The sequence below is a fragment of the Prosopis cineraria genome, unplaced genomic scaffold (genome assembly GCF_029017545.1).
Source record: "Prosopis cineraria cultivar Desert tree isolate PC_DT_omini unplaced genomic scaffold, ASM2901754v1 PC2, whole genome shotgun sequence".
Classification (NCBI taxonomy): domain Eukaryota; kingdom Viridiplantae; phylum Streptophyta; class Magnoliopsida; order Fabales; family Fabaceae; genus Prosopis; species Prosopis cineraria.
The window spans coordinates 3,205,696-3,232,009 of record NW_026555333.1 but is presented as its reverse complement, the minus strand read 5'-3'; the positions used below and the strand labels follow the sequence as shown (position 1 = coordinate 3,232,009).

General features: G+C 33.8%; 2 protein-coding genes, 1 long non-coding RNA gene and 1 pseudogene across 3 annotated transcripts; 3 read left to right on the top strand and 1 right to left on the bottom strand.

Annotated features, from left to right (window-relative positions):
* The first annotated feature begins 1,361 nt into the window (after positions 1-1,361).
* LOC129304082 (E3 ubiquitin-protein ligase ORTHRUS 2-like) lies at positions 1,362-5,552 on the top strand. The gene is made up of 9 exons (XM_054943719.1): positions 1,362-1,976; positions 2,403-2,935; positions 3,477-3,602; positions 4,030-4,129; positions 4,226-4,287; positions 4,368-4,470; positions 4,614-4,758; positions 4,924-5,138; positions 5,267-5,552. Exons 1-9 carry the CDS (start codon positions 1,515-1,517, stop codon positions 5,438-5,440), a joined length of 1,920 nt encoding a protein of 639 aa, XP_054799694.1. The 5' UTR covers positions 1,362-1,514; the 3' UTR covers positions 5,441-5,552.
* Positions 5,553-5,736: 184 nt separating this feature from the next.
* Positions 5,737-8,861, bottom strand: LOC129303594 (uncharacterized; annotated as a pseudogene).
* A 1,733-nt stretch (positions 8,862-10,594) lies between these two features.
* Positions 10,595-13,456, top strand: LOC129300898 (uncharacterized). The gene is made up of 3 exons (XR_008590860.1): positions 10,595-10,937; positions 11,207-11,305; positions 13,235-13,456. It is a non-coding gene; the product is annotated as an uncharacterized LOC129300898 (long non-coding RNA).
* Positions 13,457-15,128: 1,672 nt separating this feature from the next.
* LOC129301871 (transmembrane emp24 domain-containing protein p24delta3-like) lies at positions 15,129-17,775 on the top strand. Its single transcript, XM_054940485.1, has 4 exons — positions 15,129-15,505; positions 16,068-16,280; positions 16,390-16,466; positions 17,372-17,775. The coding sequence occupies exons 1-4, from the start codon at positions 15,266-15,268 to the stop codon at positions 17,514-17,516; spliced, it is 675 nt and encodes a 224-aa protein (XP_054796460.1). The 5' UTR covers positions 15,129-15,265; the 3' UTR covers positions 17,517-17,775.
* The last annotated feature ends 8,539 nt before the right edge of the window (positions 17,776-26,314 follow it).

The following is a 26,314-nucleotide window of genomic DNA, read 5'->3' as shown; positions in this document are numbered from 1 at the left end:
CTCTTGGTGATTCATTTATTTATATTAATCTTATCTAATGTGATCAGATCTTGGTGGCTTCATCATTTTAATAATTTCCAGAATAATTTATATTCGTTTCTCGGTATTAAAGGGACATAAAATTTTACCAAAAAGGGGGACATAAAAGTTACCCACACCGCAACAGAAATAAATTGCGAACAGCGATTTCTTTTAAAAAAAACTCCTGAACCCAAACATTCGTTGCAATAAAGCCAAAATATTTTATATTCATTTCTTAGCATGAATGTGTCATAACATTTTATTTCACAATAACTTATAAATATTCTTTTCATTTTAAATTATAAGATATTTTTTTTAAAAAATTTTTTGATGCACATGCATATGACTGTATAGTTGGGACTACAGGCGAACTTGACCTTTAAAGGTCTAAGCCCTTAAGCCCGATTATTCATTTTCAGTCTCTTTTTTTAGGCTTGATCCTTATGTAAAGGACTCAGGGGTGAACCCAAAAGCCCTGTTAAAAAAATTAAAATAAAATTAAACATTATAAATTAATTAAAATATTTTAAAATTTAAAAATTAAAATTCACACAATATTTTAAAAATTAAACAATATATTTAGAAATCTAAACAACACACATTTATCAATCAAAATCCAATTTTTTTTATTCTCATTATCTACAAATAAAACATTAGATCACTCAGATATAAGTGTATTTATTGAAGATAAATTTGAAAATTCAATGTCAATTACCTTTACAACTTCTTCTTGATCACTTACAATAAATATTAACTAAATTGTGTCATTATCAACCAAATATATGTATGTGTGTGTGTATATAAAATAATCAAGTTTATCAAGACTTGAAAGGTCGCCCGAGCTTGAGCTTTTTTTCACATAATTTATCAGGACTAGATCCTCAAGCCTGATTTTTTTTAAAAAATAATTTTTAAAATCTGAATCCTTATTTAAATAAGGCTTACAAACCCTAAAACTTAAATATAAACCTTATTCTGGACTTTATATGACTGTCGCCGTGCATGTCCTTTCATCGTCTATCGGGTCACCGGCCCTAATATTTCATCGTCTAACTTTTTCAAGCACGGAAAAGTGTCATAAAATTTAACCAAAACAAAATTATGTCCAAAGGGTCAATTTCTTATGAAAGGGCAGAACACACATTCACTGCAAGCTGCAAATAAGGAAGTTTTTTTTTTAAAGCAAAACAAGTTAAGGAATTTTTTTTAAAAAAAAAAGCAAAACAAATAAGGAAGTCTTTAGAAGACTTATTTCCAGTAACTGCCGCGAACACCTGCATTCTCACATGAACCACTCCGCGCCTCGTTATTCCAAATTCCGACCCAATTAAACTCTCTTCTGAATTCGCCTTTCATCATTCATTCTCTCTTTCACCGCCTTCATTTATAAGTAACGTTGAGAAGTAGAGCAGCAGGCCATCACACGTTCAGTGTTGATTTGCAAACCGTTCTCCTTGTCTCTTGTCCAGCCTCAAGCTCGTCCGCTTTCATCCATGGCGCACGTTGCCCAACTTCCCTGCGATTGCGACGGCGTTTGTATGGTCTGCAAGGCGAAGCCGGCAGAGGAGGAGAAGCTGACGTGTAAAACTTGCACCACGCAGTGGCATGCTGATTGTCTTTCCTCCCGTCCGGCAACTATGGAGGAGACCGTTCAATGGGAATGCTCCGACTGCTCCAGCCTGCCCTCTGACCTTCCGGTACTCAATGAGAAGACCTCGCAAGAGGGAGCTGGGGGCTTGATACGTACAATTCGAGCGATTGAGGCGGATGCTTCTCTAACAGAGATGGAGAAGGCCAAGAAACGTCAACGACTTCTCAGCGAAAAGGCTGTGTTAGAAGAGGACGAGGACGAAGCCGAAAAGAAGAGAGAAGAAGGAGGGAAGGACGTGCTGGATATTCTCAATGGAATTCTGAACTGCTCCTTCTGCCTGCAATTATTAGAGAGGCCGGTTACGGTAACTTCGAATTCCCTGAGATGCTTCACCACTAGCATAATTTCTCAGTTCTTCTTCGGTGAATGTAAATTATTTCAATCATTTTTTATTCTCTCTTCTCTTTCCTTCGTCAGCATTCCTTTATTCAACCCCATGCGGGTAGCTCCTTCTCTAAAGTGTCCCATCTAAAACGAATAAATTTTCTCTCTCTGTTTTTCTCTGGCCAAGTTTTCTCATATGATTTTATTTTTAATATGAGATATAGGCGAGCACTCTAAGGAAACCTTCGATCCTTATTATTACTTGTTCTTTGGTTATATGGTTCTCGCTCATTTGGATTATGTCCAACTTTTGTAGTTTTTTATTGGGATGGTGATGACTTAGCATCCATTATTACATCATATTCTCGGGGACTAATAAGAGATCTAATCAAACGTTTTCATCCAGACCCCTTGCGGCCACAATTTCTGCCTAAAATGCTTCCAGAGATGGATCGGGCAGGGCAAAACTATATGTGCAAAGTGTCGCGCTACAATCCCTCACAAAGTGGCAAGTCAGATTCGTATCAATTCTGCTCTTGTAAGTGCCATTCGTAAGGCAAAAGCTTCCAGAGTCAATGTTGGCGGAGAAACTTCCAAAGTCTACCATTTTGTACACAACCAAGATAGACCAGACAAGGCATACACAACAGAGAGGGCCCAAAGGAAAGGCAAAGCAAATGCTGCAAGTGGAAAGATTTTTGTAACAGTGCCTCAGGATCATTTTGGTCCAATCCCAACCGCGAATGATCCATTGCGGAATCAGGGTGTGCTTGTTGGCGAGTTTTGGGAGGATAGGCTTGAATGCAGGCAATGGGGTGTTCACTTCCCACATGTTAGTGGTATTGCTGGACAGTCAAATTATGGTGCACAGTCCGTTGTTCTTTCAGGCGGTTATGTTGACGACGAGGATCATGGAGAGTGGTTTCTCTACACCGGAAGGTTCGTAGATGGTTCCCCAAGTTTTGAACTGCATGTTTTTGGTTTCACTTGGCCATTCTATCTATATCGAAGTCCCCTGTTCACTGCTCTTAGTTTTGCTCGTTTGGCCTATGTGGCTTGGGCTGAAATGTGCTCACTGGTCGTGATTCCGTCGCAAATTATTGTTATATTGGTCATGCATGGTTGATAATGTTCTCCTGCTTCCCTCTTGGTTTATGCCAAACCATGACTACAATAAAGAGCTGAAAATATTATATATATATATATATATATGCCTCGACCGGTTGTTTTGTCCTTCCTGTCTAACAGTTTTAATTATTGGTTTTATTGGAAGTACCAGACTTAACTCAGGTGTTCTATCCCATTTCTTTATTTCTTTTTCCCCATACGGTCAGTTATTTTCATTCTTGTCGTTTTTGTTTTTTGGGTATTTGAACCCTGTTGAATAAATGTTCTCTCATAATGCGTTGCTCATATTGCGGACTCCTGATTCATATCTCTCCGTTTTCTGTTGAATTCACTAATGCGTCTGTTGTTGCAGTGGTGGTAGGGATCTCAGTGGAAACAAACGCACGAGCGATACACAGTCTTTCGACCAAAAGTTCGAAAAGTATAACTTGGCACTTAAATTAAGTTGTTTGAAGGGGTACCCAGTCCGCGTCATCAGGTGAGTATCTAGATCCAGAGCAGCTCTCTTTTCTTGGTTCCTCTATCTTTGAAGTATTTGATATTATGGTAGTGCATTTAGACGTGCTCAATTAGATCACACATGCTATTTAGTATAAGTAGGTACGCAAATTGCGATAACATTATAAACCACATTTCGTTTGGACTTGTTCCTTAAAATATTTTTTGTCCAAGTGGGGATAAGACGTAAGCTGGGAACAAAAACTTGTTGAGCGAGATATGTTAATGAAATACTAGCCAGTGATCAGGACAACTAAACTGCGATTTTATAAAATATGTAGGTTAGCGTTCAAGTCCCCAAATATAAGTTCAACCTCTTACTGGATTGTGTCTATTATTGTTCAACCACTTAACATGGCCAATATTTGAGATTTATATGTGGAACCTCTTCATAAATTCAAATATAGATCCCATAAAGAGAAGCGGTCCTCGTATGCCCCCGAGGAAGGTTTGAGATACGATGGGATTTACAGGATCGAAAAATGCTGGCAAAAACAAGGATTGCAGGTATATTTTGCTATCTATTGATAGTTTATTGCTTGACTATTAGCTAGTTCTTGTTTTAATTTATGCAACTTTTCTGATAACATATGGTTTATCCAGGGCTTCAAGGTTTGCAGGTATTTGTTTGTTAGATGCGATAATGAACCCGCTCCTTGGACGAGGTATTTGCTATGTTATTCATTCTATTTTCTTATACAGACTAATTAATTACTCCTACTAAATTATCTTAAATGGCATATAGTGATGAGCAAGGTGATCGCCCAAGACCATTACCAGTAATTCAAGAATTGAAGAAGGCTGTAGCCATAGCTGAAAGGAAAGAAACTCCATCTTGGGATTTTGATGTAAGTGACTTTTGAAGATTATTTTGCTGTGATTTCATATGGCTTCACTTTTTCCAAAAATTGCTTCCCAAATGAGATTAGTTATATCGAATACTGATGATGCAAGCAGAACCTTCAGAAAATATAATTAATGATTTCTTTAGGAGCAAGATTTTTGTTGGAAGTGGAAGAAACCGCCGCCTCCAAGCCGAATGCGTTTAAAAAGTGTGGATCCAGAAGAGATTGAAAGGCCAGGGAAAGAAATAAAGAAATCCAGAAGCATGTCAATTAGAGAAAGCTTGTTAAAAGGTACGATTTCTTCGCCGAGCTCTGTATTGGTCAACTTGTCATTTATAGTAATTCTATTTAGTTTTCTCAAACTAGTTAAACGGTTCATTTGCTCCTAATTAATGTAAACTTTAATAGTACCCCATCATAGATGCTTTATTTATGTTATTTTGTTTCCATATGTAGGATTTAAATGTTGTATTTGCGGGCAAATTATGGTTGCTCCTGTGACCACACCCTGTGCCCACAATTTTTGTAAGTCATGTTTAGAACGAGCATTCGAAGGCGTGCCTTTCATCAAAGAGAGAAATAAAGGTGGAAGGTCACTTCGTTCGCAAAAAAATGTACTAAAATGTCCTGTTTGTCCTACCGACATTTCTGATTTTCTTCAAAATCTTCAGGTTGGTCGTGCGTGATTTGCTCTCACCATCTCAAATTTCAGCTTCGGTCGATCTTTATTATTGTTTTAAGTGAAGAGAATATGTAAAAATGGTTTCTAAGTTCATCTGGTCGCATGCTTGTTCGACAGGTTAACAGAGAGCTAAGTGGTTTAATTGACTCGCTGAAGGATGAGATTGAAGCAGAAAGAGATTCATCGAACTTGATCAATGAGAATTCAGGCGGGGCAAACGCAGACTATGCGGAAACTGGAGATGAGGAGGAGGAAGAATTGGTTGAGATGACGGGTCTCATAGGGTTATAGAACAGGAACATGCATGCATGAGATTTTTATTTATTCATTATCAAACGAACAACTATCCTCAGTTTGATGGCTCTTTTCAAATGCAATGATAAAAGTTCAAAGGATTATTTCAGTAGTGGCTATCCTTTTTTAAGTCTGTCACAGCAGAGTTTTGTTTAAATTATCGTGAATATTAATAAACGTCAATACATAATTTTATCTGAGTAATAAACGTCATATTCATTCTTCTTTTTTTTTTAAGGGGGGGGGGGGGAAGGGAGAAAAGCAAATGAGATCTGAACTAAAAAATGTTCATAGATTCCAACAACAAAAAGTTTCCAATCCTGAACTTGTCATTACAGTGAACTTAGTCTGATTCAAAGAAAAGACTTTTGATCTTGAAAGAAAAAGGGATCAAAAGCAAGGCAATAATAGTGAACAATAAGAAGCAGACAGTTTTTACGCCATGGAGGATGCTTCTTTGTGAAGAGACAAGTACGAGGTCACCTCTTTGAAGCTTCCGCGAATAAACTCAAGGAACTTATTACTGACTCGTATATCTCGATTCCCCTCATATACACAGTATCTTGTAGGTGCTGCGAGCGAAGGCCATGGGAGTCAGAAGAAGAAACTGTCATCCAGCAAAAGTGGAGCGGAATAGCAGTAGAGGAGCTTAATGATGGAGGATTAGGGAAAATGTCAAACCTCATTGTGATCATGAAGCAGCATGGGGGTATTTGTCATTGCTGAGAAGCCAAGAACAGGAATTCCTCTCTGTCTAACATACCGAGAATCGGTTGTTGAAGCAAGAATTTCAGGTTTTGCAAGTTTTCCTCCAGTTGATGTGATGGCCTGCTCGAAAACTAGCCACCATGGATTGGAATCATCAGTTCGGGTCATCATGGGGCGCCCCACGTTGTCTCTAAGAGGTCCTTTCTCTTTTCTCTGCCACAAATCAGATGCACTCAATGTATCAGCAATTTTTTACATCATATGTGAGGCAAAAAAGATTGCAGTCCAGAAATTGAAGCGAAGACAATGGCCAGAGATTCACAGCCCTTTCTTATTAGTTATTATTACTTTTTTGTTTCTGATGTCAAATTCATTTTTTTCAGAGCGCAAGAATGGTGATAGGTGTTCATCCCTATACGTTGTTTATATGATTTGAGGCTGGCGTTAGTTAGAAAATATCATATGAAAGTCAATAAAGAGACCATAAAACGACAGGAAGTGAAGCATTTCGTGCGGAAAACAAAATTCACTTTTGTACTTGAGAGAATTTGGAAAAGGACAGAAATTGATTCAAAAGATGGCTTAGAAAATCATATACTGTAAAAGGTCATCTAATGCAGCATCTCGGGGTCATACATTTTCATATCTAGGCTAATCCAGGCTGTCAGCATAACTGTTCGAGGCCAAAGCACGTCATGCAGTGGGGGGAAATCCTTCCAGGCACAAGGCTTTTTAATCAAATCTGGACTTTTGAATTGGGCAGATTACCCAAGTTTTTTGAAGTTTGGGTATCATTCTGACATACTACGCTAAATGCTAATATGCCACAGTTCTCTTACCAACAGACATAATTAACTGGATGTTATTTCTAGCGCATAAAAATGAATTTCTTCTGGCGCAACATCCCACAAAATCATGATATCAAGCAGCATAGGGCTTCTAATCAAGGATTTACCAAACCAACTATTGGAACCTGTGCCGAGAAAAAACATTCTGCAATTCTCCGGTTGTGTTTGGCATTGCACGCAGCAATGATTGAACCAGGCATGAATCAAAGCAAAAAAGCAAGTTCTAAAAGGAAGCAAAATTCCACAAAGAAAACATGCGAGTAAAAAGGAACGTTTAATGCAAAGCCAGAACCCAGAAAATTTTTGAAGTCACTTGACAGACAAGTTCTCTGACCAAGACATTGCTTTTCAACGTGACAACTTGACTCATGTGATGAGGACCTTCAAATCTACATGCAAAGCGACCAAAAAAAAAAAAACAGAGAGAGAGAGAGAGAGAGAGAGAGAGAGAGAGAGGAAGAAAGAAAAGAAGCCAACTTCATCCGAGACAATTGACTCATTCGTTGATATATATCCTGCGTGTAAGGGCAATCTAAACATGACAAATAGTAACATAAAAAATTCATCAAGATTCAGAAGCTGCGCCCAAATCTTTCAATACTTTGCACAATATACGGTGTTCAACATGGAAAGGCAACCCAACTCGTCATTTCCCATTAAGATATAAAACGAAAAGCAGATTTCATGTGGATTTTACCTCATAAGACATATTTCTAGTGGCTGGTGCCCATTCTTGAGCAATTCTTCTTCTCATTTCTTCTGGATCCGCAGTAGGGGGCAGCCTAAGATCGAAACCTGCTTCAGCGTCCGAAGGCTGCACATTCATTGCAAATCCCTGGACAAATACCGCACAACATTTATTTCGAGGCTTTTTTGGTACATTATTTCAAGTCATTTTCAATATAATCAGAAGTGTCAATTTCAAAATAGATGTGTTTATGAAGCTCACGGTTATAGAAGGAACCCCGGCTTTCAAATAAACGGGATTAATTGAAATAACTACAGAATTAGCAACTTCACCGGACTTGACGACATCAAAATGACTCTCCCTAAACTTGCTTACAACCTCACAGCTCTTCATCAAATTCTCCACCGCACTATTATCATACATCGTCGACCCATGCCCAGGTGGCCCTCTCGCTTGAATTTTCGCTTCTCATGGCGACCTATCCGCATAGAACACCCTAAACTCTTCACCAGGCGAGGCCTGTCCTTCATCCAACATGAACCCAACATTTAAATCCTCAAACTCCTTCGAACCCACAAACTTGGCAGCCCCATCAAACCCACCAATCTCCTCGCCCGGAACATAGGCCACGTGAATCGTGCGGGCAGGCGTGAAATCCTTCTCTTTGAGATTCCGAATCGCCTCCAAATACTGCATCCCAATGCATTTATCGTCCTGAGCTCCACGGGCATAGATTCTCCCGTCGGGCGTACGGCGGGTGGATCCACTTTGAGGGCTTGGCTGGGACGTAGTCAAGGTGGGAATTGAAGAGAAGAGAAGGAAGAGAAGGATCGGAGCCAAGCCATGTGAGGAGAAGAAGGGGCTTACCGGGAGAGAGCTCTAGAATTTGATGTTGGATGCCGATGGAACGTGCTTAAGATGTAAGGAAGGAGACAGCTGAAGAATAATCGGGTTCTGGATGTGCGATCTTGATTCCGAGGTATCGCTGGAAACGAGTGATCGGCGTGTCATCTTCTTCTTGGTGGTGTTTATGGGATTGAGGCGCGGGTATTGAAGCTGCAGAGAAGAACAGTGATGTCGAGAAGATCAGAGTATGGTAAAGAAGTAGGAAGCTAGGACAGCGAGGTGCAGCCATGCATAAGGGAAAGTGACAGAGAGAAAGCCGACAGTAACTCGGAACTGGTGAAAGAGGAGACCAGAAAATTTCCAAGCAATGGGGTATTTATTGTTGGGGCCAAAAAAATAATTAATTATTATAAAATTTATTAATAATTAAATTAAAATTATTAACAATGCAGTTGTTAATAATTTTAATTTTATAATAATTATTTTTTGTTGTGAAATTTATATATAATTTTTTCTTTTTTATTTATTGATTAGATTTTAATTTTAGCCAAAAATAAATTTTAATTTGTGATTATTGTTTGATTTTTGCTCGAATTCAATAAATTTCTCCCTGTCAATTTTAACTACAGATTTGGCCAACAAAATTTATATCTGTAAATAATGTTAAAATACTCTAATATTTCTGAAAGTATGTATAAAAAAGTATTATTTTGAGAGATAATAACTTTTAAATGATGTTTAAATTTTTTGAAAGATTAATTTCATGGCTTTTGATTTTAAAGATATTATAAGCAACAAAAAGAAAAAACACTCTGACTTTTTCTTAATCTTACTCAATTACAAAGATTTCTCTTGTATTTACAAAATATACAGTGTCATTTGATTTTAACTACTCCTTGTTGGAGACTTTGAAATATCTTCTATTATTTAAATTATATATAAAAATAATTACCTGTTGTAGATAGGAAATAAATTTGACTTTTTGTGGTGTGAAAAAAGACACGTGCCATTTATATTTTTAGTCATTAGAGTCTAATTGAACTCACTATGAATTACAGATTATTTTTTTTTAAGAACATTCAATGTCTTTAAATGATGAAAAATGCTACTAGAGTGAGTAATTCACATCAAACCCCACGAATTAAGCCAAACAAGTTAAGAACAAATTTAGGACCAGCTTTAATAAAATAATGGTTTTTAAATGTTTAGATTAACTCAAATAGACCCAAATATTCAAATAAAAATATTATATGTTTAATATATATAATATAATAAATGTTAATTAATTTTTTAAGTTTTTGATCATTTTATATTAAAGTGTCAAAACATTTGAGTGCATTATTATAAATATTTTTTAAAAAATAAAAATATTTTTATTTTCATATTTTGATTATTTTTAATTAGAGGCAATAATTTAAACTAATTTAAATAAAATTTAAAAAATTAGGGTTAGAATTCATAGTTTGAAAAAATTTATATTTTGAGCTTATTCGAGTTGTCTAGATAAGCTCGAATATTCATATCTATTTTTTAAATAAAAAATAAATTAATTTCAACCGATGCCTCGCTCATCGCTGCACCCTACTTTTTCTCCCTTTAATAATGTAGTTGATAATTTAGATGAGTCGGGTTTTATTTGGATCATAATTATTCGAATTGAAATTAAAACATCAAAACATATAAAAAAATCTATATAGACAAACTCAACCCCAGCCCCTCAGACTTATTCAGACTGGCTCGAATATTAAAATTATTAAGTTTTTAATATTTTATATTTTTATGTAATTTTAATTCTAAAAAATTAATATCTTAAATTTTTATACTATTTTATTTATAATAAAAAAATCAAGTATTTGAGGAAAGTTGATTCCGGTTTAGACTTGCCTGAATTTCTTCACTTATTCAAGCAATCAAATAAGCTCAAAATAAAAAAATTATTTTAAATTAAACTAACAAGCTTGAATTTAAAATTTTTAAAGTTTATTCGAGTTGACTTGTTTAGCTGGCTCAAATTACCCCTCCATTCAGCAATGACTACGTCTTCCCTGCTGCAAAGGGTGACGCTCGACTCTCAGCTTTCCATCTTCATCCTTCGTCTTCTTCGTTCAGTCTTCTTCCTTCTTCGCTCGACGCTTGCCCAGCTTGGCTCAAAGTTCAGATCTGAGTAAAAAGCAAGAAACCAATTGCTCAGGTCCAGCTTCCAGAGTCAGATCCTCCCATTGACGTTTCCTTTGGCATCGTTCTCATCTCCAAAGTCCTGTAGTTGCCTTCGTTTTTCGCTCAGGACTTCGAAACGGATCTGCGGTTCTAGAACTGCGCCGTCGCCGCCCTTCAGGAAGTTGTCGAAGCTTATCTGGTCTGTCTTTTCGAGGACACTAACCTGTGTGCCATTCACGCTAAGAGGGTCAGTGTTATGCCTAAGGATATTCAGCTTGTGAGGCGTAATCTCAGGGATGAGCGTGCTTAAGCATTGAGTTAGAGTTGCATAATTCGTTTGTTAATGTTTAATTGCCATAGCTTAGATGGATTTACCTTTTGGAGCTTTTTCGTGAGCAATCGCTGACATAATGGTTATATTTCTTCTATAATTTTGTGATTCGATGTGCCATTTTTTATACCTCTTAATCAAAAATTAAAGATTTCTGAAGCATTTTTGTGATTTATGGATGACAGAAAATCCTTATCCTGGGTAGGGATTCAATCTTGCGCCTCATGCTCGGACTTCTATTTCTACTTTTTATATTCAGGGGCGGACGGTCAATTATCTTGAAGGTAATGTGAAAGAATTGATAGCTATTGGTGTATTTTAGGGTGTGTTGCTGTGTTTATACTGTTTGCAGAATTTTAATTTTTAAGTTAAAAATTAAAATTGGTTAAAAAATTTAATCTTTAAAAGTTTTAGATAATAGTGCTGACCTGAATAAGTTCGAAACTCAAGGTTATTTAGAGTTGAGTTTGGCTATATTAATTTTTTATAAATTTGGGTATTTTAAACTTAATTCGAATAAATCTGACTCACCTGAATTATCAACTCTAATTTTTATTTATAAAAAATTTTAAAATAATATTTAAAATATATTTTTATAGTGATTTTTAGATTTTAAGACTCACATATTTATTTTTTAAAACATTGAATCTTATACATCACTTAAATATCTAAAAAAATATATTTTTATATTTTTTATTAAATAAAAATAATTAATTTTAAAGTATAAAATAAATTAAAATTAATTTAACAAAATAAAAATGCAGATATTTGGGTTGCTTGAAGTCTAGAATAAATTGGTGTTGAGCGTAGTCTTTTAAGCTTTTCAAGAAGCTTAAGCTTGTCTTGGTCAGACTTATTTAGGCCTCAACCCGTCCAAATTATCATCTCCAAGTATAATAATATCCATAAATTTGCTTTAATGGGTGCATTAGTTCCCAAGCAATGAAAAAACAAATGACATTCATTAGTTTTCTAACTTAACTTCCACAATCCATGCTAGGTGGCTTTTATCCACTGCCATGTCACTTCAATTAGACTTATTAATTCAGGAGAGGTGGGCATATTTTGGTTAGATGCAATTTGGGTTGGTCTTAGTTTGAACTTATAAAAAACCCAAACAGTCAAGGTCGGTTTAAAACTCCTCGAGCTTATTCAGGTCAGTCTAAATATTCAAAGTATCAATTTTTTTAAAAAATTAATTTTAATTTATTTTTTACTTTAAAAATAATTTTTTATTTTAAAAAATTAAAAATATATTTTTTGGAATATGTAAACGCGGTAGAAAACTTGAACTTTTTATTAAAAAATTTATCTCTTAATTTTTTTAACTTTTAAATCACTCATAACTTGATTTCTCAATTATAACTTGTTATAACTTATTCTCTCAACTATTACTTATTGCGACTCAATTTCTCAACTTTTAATTCACTTATAACTCAATCTTTATTCTTAATTTTTTTAAATAATTATCCTTACAAAATAAAAGGGATAAAATAAATGCTTATATCTTACTATAAAATATACTCCTCATGCTTTTTGATGTGAGATCTAAACTAATATGAAAAAAAAAAGCTAACAAACATTGAGGGATCGAGTCAAAGAAGAGTTAAAAGTTGAGGGACTGAGTTATAAGTAAATCAAAAGTTGAAGGACTGAATCACAGTGAGTCATAATTGAGGGACTAAGTTATAAGTGAGTTAAAAGTTGAAAGACTAAAAAATTATTATTTTTTAAAATATATGAATTTTAAAATATAAAAATCAGTATTAAAATGCATTTTAAATATTATTTTGAGATATTTTATAGATTAAAAACAATAAAATGTGCTAATATAAATATTATTTATTTTTATTTAAAATTATCTATAATAATGTACTCAAATATATGATATCTTAATATAAAATGACTCAAAACTTTAATAATTATTTTATATTCAAAATATTTTATACATGTTTAAAAATATAGCTTTTTTAATTCAAGTATTTGGACTAAGTTTGAACTCAATTAGGCTTTGATCAAATTTTTTCAAGCTTGTTTGAACTAGTTTAAATAAGTCTAAATATTAAAAAATATTATTTTGTTAAAACCTTGTGTTAAATTTTGTTGAGCTTGGTTTGTATTATCCACCCTAATTTCAATCTTGGCTTTCTTTTCTTTCTTTGTCTCATCTCCGCAACTCAATTCCTTCTCACACCTCCCCTTTGAAGTCGTAGTGTGGATATATTCGACATTCTTCTTCCAATCTCGCATAAAGATTTTGTTACCTTATGCTGCTACAAGGTATGCTATCCCTAAATCTATTCTCTTTCTGCAATAAGCCTTTGGCTGGCCCTTTCTTTATTTCAAATTTGATGGGATTCCATCCCGAGAAAAATGGGCACAAAAGAAAGTGTAACGACATTTGTCATTAACTAATCATAAATCCATATAATCAAACCAATCACTGAAACTAAGGAGCAACTTTGGTTAAAATTATTTTCTCAATTGACTCCTAAAGTATTATAAGTGATGGGATCCAAAAATTTTTTAAAGAAGATTTATGATGCACAGACATTTGAAAAATACTTAAAATCAAGGCATAAAAGTTTGCAAAAACATAAAAATAAGTTGAGCATTTTGATGAGAATCAAGGGATGAGTCATAATACAGTATTTCGTACAGTTGATTCAAGGGCATCGGAGGATTAATAATTAAATCCAGAGCCAAGAGACAAAAGAATCCTTAAATTCATTAATTAAAAATGTCCTACATGATTAAGAAGTCCTAAAAACAAATAAAGTTTTTCAAGATCTAAGAAAAACTCTTGGCATATATGGCTTGACCCAATATACTTAGACTCATCAATCCAATTAGTTTAGTTATTATTTTTTTCTTAAATTTAAAAAAATAGTTTAACTCATTTTAATTTTAAATTTAAGTTGAGGAAAATTAGTTTAATTTATTTTAAATATAAATAAGGATAAAATATATCCATTAGTACTTTATCTATCCATTTGGAATTAAAGACTAACTACAATTATGTCATTTAGGTTTTTAGAAGTCCATTTAAACAATTAAGTCATTTGTATTTTTCATTTTTAATTAAATTTATAATTGAGCTTTCTTTCAATTATGAGGCTATTTTAATTAGTGTTGTTTTTCACAGATTTTGAATTATTGTGAGTTATCATTCAATTGCCGCGTATTATTTGGTATCTAGAGTCTTTGTTATTTTTTTAGGCTGCGTCTTTTCATCATGTTCTTTTATGATGTTCTTGATTATTTATCATATTTATCCTTTTCATTCGTTCATTCTTTCTTTCACATATAATTCATGTTTATTGTGTTATTCATTATTTATTATATTCATTTTTTTCATTCATTCATCCTTTTTTTCATATATCATTTATTTATTTTTTTCATCTATTTATATATTTTCCATCCATTCTTTTATTTAAAAAAATCTTTTGATTTGTTATAGATTTTTGTATCTCTTTCCCTTACACATTCAGATTAAAACAAAAGGCAACGTGTTTTAAAGATAAAAGCTAGCATCGTTATGGGAAAAATATAAAAAATCATGCAAAAAATAAAAAGCTACAAAAAATTAAAAAAAAAGAGAGTTGAAAAGAAAAGTTATTTTAAAAAAAAGTTAAAAAAACAGAGAAAGAGAGTGGAGATTTAATCTGATAGAAGAAAAAGTTGGTATATTTTTCCTAATTTGGTGAATCTCATCATATTTTATCTAATACATCTCTTATTATAACTACAATGATTTAAAAAATTATAACTTTTTAAATTATAAAGAATTATTAAAGTAATTTCATACAATAATTTAATGTCATAAAAATCTCTTAAAACTTTATTTTTATTATTATATTTTATAAAATCAAATTATTTTTTTATTTTTAAGAAATTTATTCGTCATTGTTCTTAAAAAATTTTTTCATTTTATTTTACGAACGAAAGCACCTAACCATTTTTTCCAGCTTCACAGTACATTTAAAACCTCAGACGCGCCTATGAAATGCGTGATGCCAGACCCTTTAGGCCTTTAACTATTCACGGGCAGTCGGGCACTTGTGTGTAGCTGTGAAAATATTAATATTAATTAGAACCAATAAAACCTGTAACCCGAGAGCCTGAAAAAGAACGACAGATCGTTTAATTGTCACGACCAAACGCAGAAGCAAGAGAGAATCTGAGATCTGCGCCCGTAGTGGTTGTGTTTGATCTGCTTCTAAGCTGACCTTTGCTAATCTCTAATGGCGAAGGATTTGAAGTTAAGCTCTCAAACAAGGCTATTGCTCCTACCGTTCGCCCTTTCCCTTTTCTGCTTTGCGAGTCGCCTTCTACCTCGAGCAGATGCCATATGGTTAAACATTCCCAGCTCCGGAACCAAGTGCGTTTCTGAGGAAATCCAGTCCAACGTCGTCGTGTTGGCCGATTACGTTGTGGTGGCCGATCATGCTGAAGTTCATCGCCTTCCCACCATTTCAGTCAAGGTATAATGTTTCTTTGCATCATTCTTCATGATTCATTTGCACCTCCTACTTCCCTCTTTTTTGTTTATTTATTAATATTAATACTAATTCTCCGCTTCCTTTGCGGTCAGGGTGGCCTATTTGATATTTTTGCCTGGTTTCAGTCCCTAAATTCACTTAATTTTCGGAAATTAAAATTTTAATTTCACAAATGAGGCTCGCTTAGTTTGACGACTCTTGAAATTGGACAATTAGCTGAAGGTCATTGAGAGATATTGCCCTATTGACATAGAACAATTTGCAATTTGAAAACTAAAATTGACGTATGTATATCGGAAGACGGAAAGGGAGGGAATAACAGAGTTGATGACTAATCTTGAAGTTTGGGAACCTTGGGATCTTTCTTGAATTCCCTACTTTGTCGAAGATCGGTAACGAGTTGGAGACTGGAGACTCCATAACTTCCTCATGTCTCTGATTTGCTGTGCTAGAATGCTGTGAGCTAGGACTAGTCTGTGTCTGTGCATGAATGGATTTATCTAATTGGATTATCACGAAGGGTAATATTTGCAATCTTTGTCAGGTAACATCTCCTTATGGAAACAATCTTCACCACAATGAAAACGTGACCCATGGTCAATTTGCATTTACAACTACGGAGAGTGGGAACTACTTGGCTTGTTTTTGGGTGGATGGTCAACACCAAGAAGGTGCAAGTACAAGTCTTAATCTTGAATGGAAAACTGGAATTTCTGCCAAGAATTGGGAGACAGTTGCGAGGAAGGAAAAGATTGAGGCAAGTTTCTCTAATGTGTTATTTCCTCTAACCGCCATAATTTAATATTTATATGGAGTTTAGACTACAGAGTGTAATGCCTTTTTTTTTTTTTTTGGCATTGTTCAAGGGTGTTGAACTTGAGCTGAGGAAACTTGAAGGGGCAGTGGAAGCCATCCATGAGAATCTGATTTATTTGAAGAATAGGTAAATCTGCTTTTATTATCATTAAGAGTTCTCTTCCAGTTCAATTCATACAGGATGTGTTCTCACTGTTGTGAATGTAGGCTTTTTCTTCTTATTTCTTTGGCTTTATAGGATAGAAATTTGTGGCATGGATGGGAGAACATATATCCTGCTAAATATAGGCACGTCCATGGGATAAAATCATGTATAAATATCAGCTATAGTCACAAAAAAGGAAGCCATCCCCCCTTTTGCAATGTCGATCAAGTCATTCTCACCATTACTCGGTTCCTTTTTACAATTTTCAAGGGCAAGCCTACAGGAGTTATCTTTTATGTACAAAATTATTATTATTTTATTTCTCTTCTATATTTTAATCAATGAAATAATTTCTCCCATGAACTTTCTTCATAATACAGATAGCATGGAAAGTAGGTTTTGTCAAAATGGGTCATGCCTACATGCGTGCAGGTTCAATTCTATAGAAGTATGAGGCTAGAATGACGTTCATTTGAAAGAGCACTTTTTAAGAGCCCAATTTGGCCCTCGGGGCCAATCTAGACTCAACGCATATATATACGTTATGGCGGAGGTTTAAAAAAGTGAAGAAAGAAAGAAAGCAAATGATAGTTCAATTGTTAAATATGCAACTCAATCATATTCACAAGAGAGTGAGATCACATCCTTTTGTCAATGTAAGGACATGATTAGTAAATTAGTTGAAAGTATTTCTACAAGTTTTTTCGAGCCATGAGGTTTATTATGATTTTGAGAAGCCTCAAAACCTAACACATCTAAAGTTAAAGACAATAAAAAGACCCGGAAGGCATGCTTTGCATATTTGAGTTCTTTCAGGTCCTGTCATCAGCTGATCTTGTGGTTCTCTTTAGCATTTTGAAAGTTTCTTTTGTTGGACATTGTCACAGGGAAGCAGAGATGAGGGAAGTCAGTGAAAAAACTAATGGTAGAGTGGCTTGGTTAAGCATCATGTCTCTTGGAGTTTGCATTTTGGTTTCAGTTTTTCAGCTCTGGTATCTGAAGCGCTACTTTCAGAAGAAGAAGCTCATATAGATACTGTTTTCTCGTGACGCTTGTTGACACAAAACTGTTCTCTCAATTTTTGAAAAATCTAGGATTAGATGATATGCTTGAAGTATCTACTGGGCGTGTACGTTTTATTCAAAAAATGTAGGATTGAAGATTCTTGTTACTTTCATATGGCTGAACGGAATGACGTTAGATTTTGATGATGAGTATAGATTGATTGATCAGGTCATCAGAATTCAGAAATATAGTGAAATAAACCAACTATTGAATTGTGGGGTTGGCATCTATTGAGTTAATATTCTGTACGATGATTAGTCTGTATTTGCAAGATCTTACATCCTCCCCAGTGCGCTCCATATTCTGCGAGGGGAATCATGGTAGTATCATTTTATACCTGTAAATAGAAAATAGAAAGGATAAATATTTGTCAGTTTCTTGGGTTAACGAGGCTTCGATTATGTGAATGGAGGGGAAAAGACAGAGAGAGAGAGGGAATCATAAATTTATTCATGGTTGCCGGCTGGTGTTCGCAGGGGAGTCTAGTGTTCTTTCTTTATGGTGCTTCTTCTAGCTGACAGTAGTTCCAGCAGCCAATAATTAAACTTACTAAACTAAGTACCGGCCCATTCTGAGAATCTGGTTGACCATATATCAAATCACATATCGAATGGGCTAGTATTGGGCAGCCGTTGTATTGTTCTTATTCACGCATTGGAACCCCACCAAATTTTTTTTTAAAAAAAAGGCATACCACAAAAAGCTCGTCATACAATTTCGTGCTTATTATGTTGTCCGGCGTGCTCAGATGACGGTGAGGTGAGTAACAAGGGAGAGAACAAATCCATTGGAAAAATAAAAGATTCATATGCCTAAACTAATCTGATAGTTGAAGGCATAAATTTCTTTACAAAAGATAATAAAGTTAGTCAACAATTCTCAAATTTATTTTCATATTTAATAAAAGAAAACCAGAACTGATCAAATATATGAGCATGCAAGATTAAAAGAATTTTTATTCAATTAATCACATAAATTGAGATGCTTTAAATTTAAAGTTTGAAATCAGGCTCTAATATTGCGTGTAAATGCTAGTATCTTAATTAAAATAAGACTTAAGACAAATGAAATTTAAGTAAAGTAACGTGTGTATCTGAAGAATTCATGAATGATTGTAATTTTTCAATTACCTTAAATATAGATAGACTTACAACTTACTAGACTCCTGTAGCTTGCAGAGAGTTTAGAGATAATGAAGATGGTAAAAAAGTATCATGTATTTTGGTTATTGACTAATTAACTTATATGGACTAGATCAGTAACCGTTTTAATAAATTAATGAGTTAAGGGTCAATTTTATCCCTGAAATGTACTTGAAGGTTCACAAATGACTTTAAATTCAACTTGGGATTAATTTTATCCCTTAACTTAAAAAATTTGATCTTTTGTGCCCTTGATATTATTTTTCTATTAAGTGGGTCCCATGTTTAAATTTTTAATATTTTATATTATCAAATATTTGATAGCGAGTCCTACAATTCATTTTTAATATTTTTTATAATATAAAAAAACTAGTCTCTCTCTCCCCCTCTTTGCATACTCCCTCTATCCTCTCTTCCTCTCTGCTCTCTCCTCTGGTCATTCCCTCTCTCTTATCCACTCCCTGCCTAGCTTGATGGTTCCTAAATCATCAACCTCCTCATCTCATCCACTCCTTGATGACTACCATTGTCTATTTGCTATGCCACTATGATGCCTAGCTTGCTTCGTCGTGCACATTGGAATTTTAGTAACTTGTGATTTGTATGATAGGGGGCTTAGCATGGATCATGTATAGAATGAGATCCTCAAGATCTTGATATCTTGAGACAGCCCAAAGTTAGAGACCTTGGGATCCTCGTTTTTGTCCAGGAATACATTCTCAAGCTAGATATCCTAGTGGGTGATGTCATAACTGTGACAAAAATTGATGTAGAAGTTGAAGTTACACTTGGGTGAGCTTGGTGTCATATATGTAAAACTTGAAGGCATGTGGTTGGATGATGAGCTAAAAAGATGAGGATAGTAAGGACGAGATGAATGAAGATGACGAGAAGCTTCCTGAAGAATATGAAAAGGTAGTAGGAGCAACTTTTGCTATGGTGATAGTGAGAGTTGGATTGCTCACCCAGAGGAACAACTTATGGTTTGTGGATGGCAACATCTACGGCCAGAAGGGCTTCAGGACTTGTTCAAAATAGAGTAGAAGAGGTCACTTTGTTTTCATGATCTAGGAATAGAGCAAATGTGGGATTTATTCAGAACATCGGCTTAATGCAATTTCAAAGTGAGAATGGAGGAGAGAGAGAACATGTTCATACTACTATGCCTTTTCTAAAGTCGTGCATTCTTAGAGTGATGCTTGCAAAATCAAACTTATGACTTGCAACAAAGTAAAGCCAACATGCTCCCATTAGCAAGCCACGAGTTTAATAAACTGGCATGAGACAAAGAAGAGAGGGTAAGGAGAGGCAAAGAGGGAGAAGGAGAGAGATTTCACCAAGCTCAGCCATCAAACATAGCAACCTCTATGGCATGAGTTCGTGGGCAAACGTGAGTTAAGGAGCAAGAATTGGTTCAATGAGGAGTGGGAGAGAACCACCATGGTTGCAGCAGAAGCTATAGTTTATAGGCATGAGTTTATGGGCACACTGAAAGCATGAAGATTGTTGAGAGGGAAGAGATTGGGATAGAAAAATTCTTAAAAAAAATGAACACCGAGATCCACTTAAATATTTTATAATATAAAACATTAAAAAATTTGAATGTGGGATCCCCTTAACCAAAAAATAATGTCAAGAGCATGAAAGATCAAATTTTTAATGTTAAGGGATAAAATTGATTCCAAGTTGAGTGTAAGGTCATTTGTGAACATTGACATACACTTTAGGGGCAAAATTAATCCTTAACTCTAAATTAATTAATTATTTAATCTCATATTATCTTTGACTCTTCTGTCAGTTAATTAAAAGATAGAAAATAAGTAACAGTTATAGAGCTGTAGGTTGGACCTCTATACATTGGACTAACTTGTGTGGTCCACCTATCACGGTCTACACAAGTTCATAAAAACTAATCTCTTTGAACTTATTAATTAACGCAAATTTATAAATATTTATAAATATTCCTACATGTTAATCATTTTGATGGATTTATTCCTAGTGCTTTTTGGGCTCGCAGGAGCGAAGGGGAATCGCCATTATCATGAAGGTGAAGTTTTCACATGCTTGGTCCATTGTCTTTATTTTTGACTAGATACATCATACATGTTCCATTGCCAAGAACGGTTTCTCTTCACACCACGGCATTCCAATCGACATAATTTTCACCATGAAACACCAAACCTATAAAATTGCAAGCTTTCTAGGAAATAATTGAAAAGTTAGGTCTTAGGATTCTTCAGGATCATAGCATGCTTTTGAACTCAAGAAACATTTAAAAGAGATATATATAAATCTCTTGTCAAGAGGATCCTTACAACAACAATGAGATTTAAATCTATGATTTTGTATATGAGTTAAAGGTCAAATTCTTATCAATTGAATTAACCATTATTAGCAACTTGGGGTTTGTTATTAATTATATATCCTAGAGCCTGCTGTCAAACGCGTAGCCAGTGGAGGCTAAACATTGATGAGAGCTTGAAAGCAAATTAAGCAACTATAATATAGTCATGATATCAAATTCTCAAGTTTGGCCCATTCATCCTCCACTTGGTCACACGTGAGAGGATGGAATCATAAAGTGAAGACTATGCCAGCCAATTTCGCGCGACTTCAGGATAAATTTAGGTTCATTTCACTATCCATTTTGGTGAATATTGCGCTTCCAATCCTAATAATGCAAGTCATCAACAAAGCAAACAAGATATTCTATAAAAGCATCGTTTTTGTTTCTTGGTCATGTTATAGTGGATAGATTATATCTGACTGATAGCGCCAATACCTATTATACGGGGAAAAAAATTTCTTGGTATGTCCCTTATGATGGACCAAAATTATTGCTGAGTTTTCAAAGAAAATCACTTTAACGAACTAAAAGGATGATAAAAATAACTCTTCTTTTGACAATAATGCTTTGGACCTCAATCAGGGCATCCAATTAGATATTCACTCCACTACCTTTTTTATCAGATCCAAGGGAAAATATTTCGAGTTTGTGGTTCTTCTTCTTTTTGTACGTACGTTTCTCCTCAGTCTTCCTCTGCTTTTGGCTTTAAACTTTCCCTCCTCCATGGCCGCCTCTTCTTTGCAGAGCATATATTTTCTGTTCCCTTCTCTCTCCAATTCATCCTGATGGGAATGGCTGAGCTGCACCACTCACGATCTTATAGGCTAGCTTTCTATATACTTCAACCAAGCACAAATGAACTATTCAATCTATGAACATCTCTTCCGTAACGCAGGCCATAAACCTCATCTGCCAAATCAAGCTTTAGTTTCATATTCATCTCGGGAGGTGCTTTTGCCTATACTTTTAAAAAACTAGTGGTTGTTATAATGGGCACCCAACGTATAACATATTAACTTTCTAACATAATTGCCGTACTTTTTTTTTTTTGAATACGTGGCGCATCCATCTGATTTGGTTTTACTTTTAAAAGTTAATTGCTTATTTGATTTAAAAATGTGCTCATCTCTTTAACTAGGAGTATCCATACCTGGAGGCTGGCTACATGAAATGGAAGTGAGGGTGGGTAAATGCTCATCACTATTTGCAGATATTATAAATTTTGAGAAAGGTATTAATTATTATTATTTTTGCTTCTCTGCATTTTTTTTTAATAAACTCAAATCAACATGTGCCTTTTTTTTTAAAGATGTAATCTTTGTTATAAATTTAAAGATCTCTTGTGATATTATTAAAATTATTGATGAGATAATGTTTTTATTTATTTATGTGCTTGTTTGGCGAGCACTACTCTTAGATATTTTAAATTAAATATTTATACAGTTTCTAGATTTTGAAGAGAAGATGATCGAAGAGACTTTTGAGAAAGAAATTGATGAGCAATAAATCTCCAGCGGTGACAAACTATAATTGATCAATATGAAAAAAACATATTTACAAGGACCATTCCAACCAACTGTAACATAACTTTTCACAGCAAACAATTGAGAATCGTATGAGAAGATTTTGTACTCTTCGACTTTAATTAACGCAATCTGTCCTTTTGTAAAAAGAAAGTGACTAATAAGTGCATATTGTGGAAAAGGACACGGCACGTTTACTTATATCTTACCTTTCCAGACCTAATTTTGGAATATTATTAGTCCGTGGTTCAATTATGAAAATGGAGGACTTCTTGTTTAACCCCTTGTTTATCCTATTTTCAAAGTTAACGATTAATATATATAAATATATAAATATATATATATATAAAAGAACCTTTATAATCTGAAGAATTAGTTGTCTAATCAAACCATGAGGAGTTACAAGGTATTCGAGATAAAAAAGTCAAAGAAAGTCTCACATTTTAAAATGACAAGATAGAAAGGCATTTTAATTTAAACTTTAAACACATCTTGAATTTTATATATCCTTAATTTATCTTTTGATTTATAGATGTGAACATCGTATTTTGTTTGGAGTTTTTAGATGTAAATCAAAAATAAATAAAAAATCTAATAAAATTGTGTAAATTAAATAAATAAGGAAAAAATATAATTTTATAAAAAATTTAAAAAAATAAAATAATATTTTCATAACTTTAAAAGAAAATTTTTTCCTTTTTTATTGACTCCCAAATCCCTTCATTTTTGTTGCTATCGAATTGAATGCCTTTAATGTAAATTTAAAATATGAAATAATGAAGAAAAGTCAAAATAAAAATTGCCTTAATATGCTTGATTCTATTATTAAGAGGAAAAAAACCCTAATTAAGGCTTATAAAAGAGATAGCATAGAAAAAGAAATAGATGAGGATAAATTTAGAGGGAAAATCCTACAAGGAGATGACAAAAGGCATTTGCAAGATTTTGAAGGTGAGTGATTCTTTTTCATTATTCTTCTAGCTTTGCGTGGTGAATGGGTAAAATTAAAAAAACAAACCTTCTTGAGTCAATATTAAAGCCCTGTTGAATCCTTTCCGCTATGTGCATGACAGCTAATGATTGGTGGGCATCTTATTCTTGAACTTCAGGTATTTGCTTCTCACCTAGTGTTAGCGTCTCGTTTTTTGAAACTTACGTTTCCTATACAGATTCTTGGTTTGGATTTGAAATGACTCTTCTTTGTTTGTTTGTTTTTTTTTTGTTTATTTATTAATGTAATTGATCTTTGCTATGAGTTTATCGTAAACTAGCATGGCACATAGACTCTTTTAATCATCATCTTATATATGAGAAGACGCTATATCTATACTATTTTGATGCTTACTCTTCCTCTTTTTTTTTTTTTTTGTTAAAAGTTGTGAGAATAATATATTATAACTTATTACATAGTCTTGATGATAAAATATTCTTCTAATCTTCTTATATTTTTTAAAAAGGGTAACCATGAGTGATACTAAATCACCGTGGGTATTTGATACATTAATAAAGTGAGTGATATTAAATCACCGCATATATTAAGTGTCAAAAATTTTAAAAAATATTAAAATTTAAGGGTATGTTTTTAGGATCCACGAGTAATACTAAATCATCGTGTATCAATAGAAATATCAAATAAGATATCATGAGTGACACTAAGTTACCACAAATATCATAATTAAATTACTTTATAGAAAATTTATTTTAAAAATTTCTTTAGAGTTTGCCATGAGTGATGTTAAATCACCATGTGCATTTAGAGTATCAACAGGTGGATTGTAAGTGATACTAAATTATTGTGTGCACTTAAAATGTCAATTAGTGAACTATGAGTGATATTAAATTATCACAGGTTGTAGTACATGTTATTTTCCTCTTACCTAAAGGTATTTCCAAGGAAAAAATTTTCATTTTAAAAAAATAATACAACCTAAAATAATATTCTCTTCATAAAATAAATTAATAAAAAAATTAAAAGAAAACCTAAATAATAATATTTCAAAATATGTGGACTTTGATCCTCATTACAGGGTACATAAGCCTTAGACTTTGATCCTAGGTCAAGTCTTCCTTTATAAATAAATAATTTATTTTAAATTGTTATTTTGTTTCTTTTTTTTTTATGTGAATATAAAGGGTAATTAAGATATTATTGAAAGGTCAATTAATTTATGCCATTAACTTAGGATAATCATTCTTATGAATAGGTGTCGTAGGGTATCTAACACCTTCCGTACACACAATTGACTCCCGAACCTTTTTCGCATATCATCTTTTTTATTATATAATTTTTCAAGGTTTTTTTAAAAATTTTGGTGACAACTCCGATTGTCTTATATTTATTGACCTTCCTTCTTTGAGAAGGCACGATTTGGGTGCAACAATGGATGTGGGACTTTCTTTAACTTCTCTATCTCTAATACAAGGGTAGATGATCATAGTGAGCTATATCAAGAGAGATGTTCAATAAAATTCATAGAGTTGATTGTTGAACCAAATTATCTAGTGCTCATTGTTACAATGAGAAACGAAGTATCCAAACCTAATTCGAATGGTTCATATTTTAAGTTTTAAATTTTTAATAATTAATAACAAATCCATTTTTCTAACAAGTGACAATTGGAAGCATAAATCCATGGTGTCACTGGTGCGTGCGCATCTTTCGCACATTAATCGTAAACTAATACGCGCACAAAATGAGTTCGTCAATCGTCACAGAGTCAAGAGATCACTCCGCTTTTTTAATGTTCTTTCATAGTTACAAGTCTTTTATAGATGTTACCCAAAAGTTGTTGGATACGTCCCATTTCGCAATATCGAATCGGCACATATAGTATTTTAACTTCAACCTAAGCATTATATTTCATCCTCGGAAATCCTTGAAGTAGTGATCCTCTAACACATCAGCAATTCCAAAAGCTTCTGGACCAATCACAGTAATTGAAGTTCATAAAGTTCGTTCTCTGTAATACATTAATCGAGTACATGCACTTCCAAATTATAAGTGCGATACAGGCACCAAAGCACCAAGAAGATGCCAAGACAAAATGAAAGCGCTTTGGGTGCGGTAACATTTTCTCTAGTTTGTCTAAAAAGTTAAACCAAACTTTCAAACAAGCCGTCAATAAAGTTAAAAGCCACCATCATATTTGGAACTCTCAGCTTCTGTAGAAATATCCGGAACGAACGGTTTTATCTGGCAGATGTCGAAAACCCAGCTAGCTATGCAAGCTTGATGTTTATCACCTTGAACGCACTCGATCTCAATTTGAAAGAAGTAATCATTCATCAATTAACTAATTGATGAAAAATAAAGGCTTGATTTCACTTTCAGGGTGAGGTCTTCGTCAGACATGTATGCATGCTGAACTGGAAAACAACTATGAGCTATCTTCATAGATGTTAAGTGACTAACATCAACATTATTTACAGAGGAAGAAAAGGAAATCCAACTTTATGACTACTTGTGTTGGAAGAAGTTCTTATTTTGACAAATACGAATCTGACCCATATGTGCAGGTATCACGTTATCTTTAATTTATATGCTTATCCACAAGCTTAATTTGTCAATGAATTCTGATGCAATATATCAATGACTTTGAATCCATATCTGCAGGCTCCCTCTCGCCTTTAAGTTTAGTGGTAATTAATTAACAAGAAAAAAGAAAGGCGCAAAATATCTAGCTTCCACTCTCTCCAATCTTTCATCGTCCAATCTATATATATATATATATATATATATATATTATTATGGAG

Bases quoted from the DNA above. Each gene is read 5' to 3' on its own strand.
- LOC129304082 (XM_054943719.1), top strand. From the start codon at position 1,515: ATGGCGCACGTTGCCCAACTTCCCTGCGATTGCGACGGCGTTTGTATG. The intron at 4,471-4,613 runs GTAAGTGACTTT...TGATTTCTTTAG, and splicing joins CTCCATCTTGGGATTTTGAT to GAGCAAGATTTTTGTTGGAA. The intron at 4,759-4,923 runs GTACGATTTCTT...TTCCATATGTAG, and splicing joins TAGAGAAAGCTTGTTAAAAG to GATTTAAATGTTGTATTTGC.
- LOC129301871 (XM_054940485.1), top strand. From the start codon at position 15,266: ATGGCGAAGGATTTGAAGTTAAGCTCTCAAACAAGGCTATTGCTCCTA. The intron at 15,506-16,067 runs GTATAATGTTTC...AATCTTTGTCAG, and splicing joins TTCCCACCATTTCAGTCAAG to GTAACATCTCCTTATGGAAA. The intron at 16,281-16,389 runs GCAAGTTTCTCT...GCATTGTTCAAG, and splicing joins CGAGGAAGGAAAAGATTGAG to GGTGTTGAACTTGAGCTGAG.